The 1710-nt window shown below is 67.9% G+C and overlaps 1 protein-coding gene across 1 annotated transcript; it reads left to right on the top strand.

Annotated features, from left to right (window-relative positions):
• Positions 1 to 13: 13 nt before the first annotated feature.
• Positions 14 to 1704, top strand: NICN1 (nicolin 1). Its single transcript, XM_010718339.3, has 3 exons — positions 14 to 155; positions 1356 to 1460; positions 1570 to 1704. Exons 1-3 carry the CDS (start codon positions 42 to 44, stop codon positions 1609 to 1611), a joined length of 261 nt encoding a protein of 86 aa, XP_010716641.1. The 5' UTR covers positions 14 to 41; the 3' UTR covers positions 1612 to 1704.
• The last annotated feature ends 6 nt before the right edge of the window (positions 1705 to 1710 follow it).

Here is a 1710-nt window from a genome sequence, read left to right as displayed (position 1 = left end):
GGCCGCCCCCCACCCGCCTGACGCCCGCTGTCCCCCCGCAGATGCTGTGCGACATGGAGCAGGTGACGGCGCTGCGCTTCATCCTGCGGCAGCCCTCCCCGGCGTGGCTGCACTTCGGAATCGAGGAGCTGCAGCTCTTCCCTCCTGGCACCAAGGTGACCCCGGGGAGCCCCGAGCGCGGGGATCGCCCTGGGGTGCTCGAGGGGAAAGGGGGGGGCGATGGGCCCGGGGTCCCCGGAGTGCCACCCCCTGGGCGCTGCGGAGTGATGCTCGTAGTGCCTGTAGCAACAGGGAGGATGGTGGGGTCCAAACTGCGGCGCGAGGGGTGAGGGCGGGATAGAGGCCCCCGTGTGACCCTTTGGCTCCACCGCAGACCTCCCCGCAGGACGTCCCCTCCTGGCTGTCCCAGCTGAGCCCCCCCGGAGCCAACCCCCCCAGCCCTGCACGGGGTGAGTGGGGCTGTCATGTGCTGTGGGTGGGGCTGCCGGTGCCACCCTGCCCCGGGGTGCACGGGTTGGTCCTTCCCATCCATCACACGGCCCACATTGTCCATCTGCAAAGTGCACAGCTGGTGGCTGCTCCCGTGCTGCCGGGCCTTCTGACCCCAACAGATCATGCTTGAGCACTCCATCCCCAGAGGATGTACCTAATCCTGGTACCCAACCCCTGGGTGCTTTCAGCCCCCTCCTGGCCCCACTGGTACCAGGGATCATTCCAGAGCCCCAAAGCCACTGCCCGGTGCTGGAAGCAGTTTGCAGAGTTCAGAAGAAAAATACCCGCTGAGACATGCAGCTCGAGGTGGCATTTAAATCAGCTCATCCTCTGCCTGGGGACAGGGGAGGCCTCGCAAGCGGAGGCGGATGGCAGAGGGAGGGTAGCGCTGACTGGCAGGGTTGGGCCAGGAGATGACCATGGAGACCATCACAGCCTGCGAGCACCAGTGTAAGACCTGCTAAGTGGCTCTGGGTGAGCAGAGTCCAAGGAGAGTTGGGGCAGAGCTCAGGTCGCCCATGTCCCCGCAGGTTGTCAACGTGTGTCCCCACGTCACACTGGGGTGGGAGGGAGAGGACGTGGGGAGCATCGCGCAGTGCCGCACTGAGAAAAGAGGGCTGAGCTTGAGCGTCGTGGGTGCTGAACCTCGGTGGTGCAATTAGGTCTTTAATCATTAGCTAATTGCCTGGTTTGTGTCCCCACTCTGGACGCCTGCCAGCGGGGCCGTGCCGCCCTCAGGGTCACCGTTTCCCAGCCGCTCAGCAGGGCTGCTCTGCAGGTGCTGTGGCCGTGGCACGGTGCCTCCGTGCAGCCTGCACGAGGGCAGCCCCGGCCCTCCCGGCACCGCTCCCGCTGCCTTCCAGGAGCTGCCCGACCCGGAGAAGGTGGCGGCGGAGGTGCAGCAGATGTGGGCGTTGACGGAGGTGACCCGCGCTCGCCAGGCGACCGCGCGCATCGGGCGCTTCGACGTGAGTGCGGTGCTCCCCCGCAGCCCCGGCGGCCGCGGGCCCGGTGGGGGCCGTGCGCTGTGCTCCCTGCAGCGCTGCCGGGACCCAGCGTGCCGCGTTCCTTCCGCAGGTAGACGGCTGCTACGACGTCAACCTGCTGTCCTACAGCTGAGCCCCGCTGGGCGCTCCCGGAACCGGCGTGGATGCTGCAACCGGTGGACTCCGACCCGGCCTTTGCCCCACTCCCTCCCGTGCCGCCCGCCGGCCGTGC

The sequence above is a fragment of the Meleagris gallopavo genome, chromosome 14, assembly GCF_000146605.3.
Source record: "Meleagris gallopavo isolate NT-WF06-2002-E0010 breed Aviagen turkey brand Nicholas breeding stock chromosome 14, Turkey_5.1, whole genome shotgun sequence".
Classification (NCBI taxonomy): domain Eukaryota; kingdom Metazoa; phylum Chordata; class Aves; order Galliformes; family Phasianidae; genus Meleagris; species Meleagris gallopavo.
Note: the sequence above shows the minus strand (reverse complement) of the source record. Positions and strands in the feature narration are given on the sequence as shown.

Coding starts and splice junctions, on each gene's coding strand:
- NICN1 (XM_010718339.3), top strand. CDS start 42: ATGCTGTGCGACATGGAGCAGGTGACGGCGCTGCGCTTCATCCTGCGG. Junction 156..1,355: donor TCTTCCCTCCTGGCACCAAG/GTGACCCCGGGG, acceptor GCTGCCTTCCAG/GAGCTGCCCGACCCGGAGAA. Junction 1,461..1,569: donor CGCGCATCGGGCGCTTCGAC/GTGAGTGCGGTG, acceptor TTCCTTCCGCAG/GTAGACGGCTGCTACGACGT.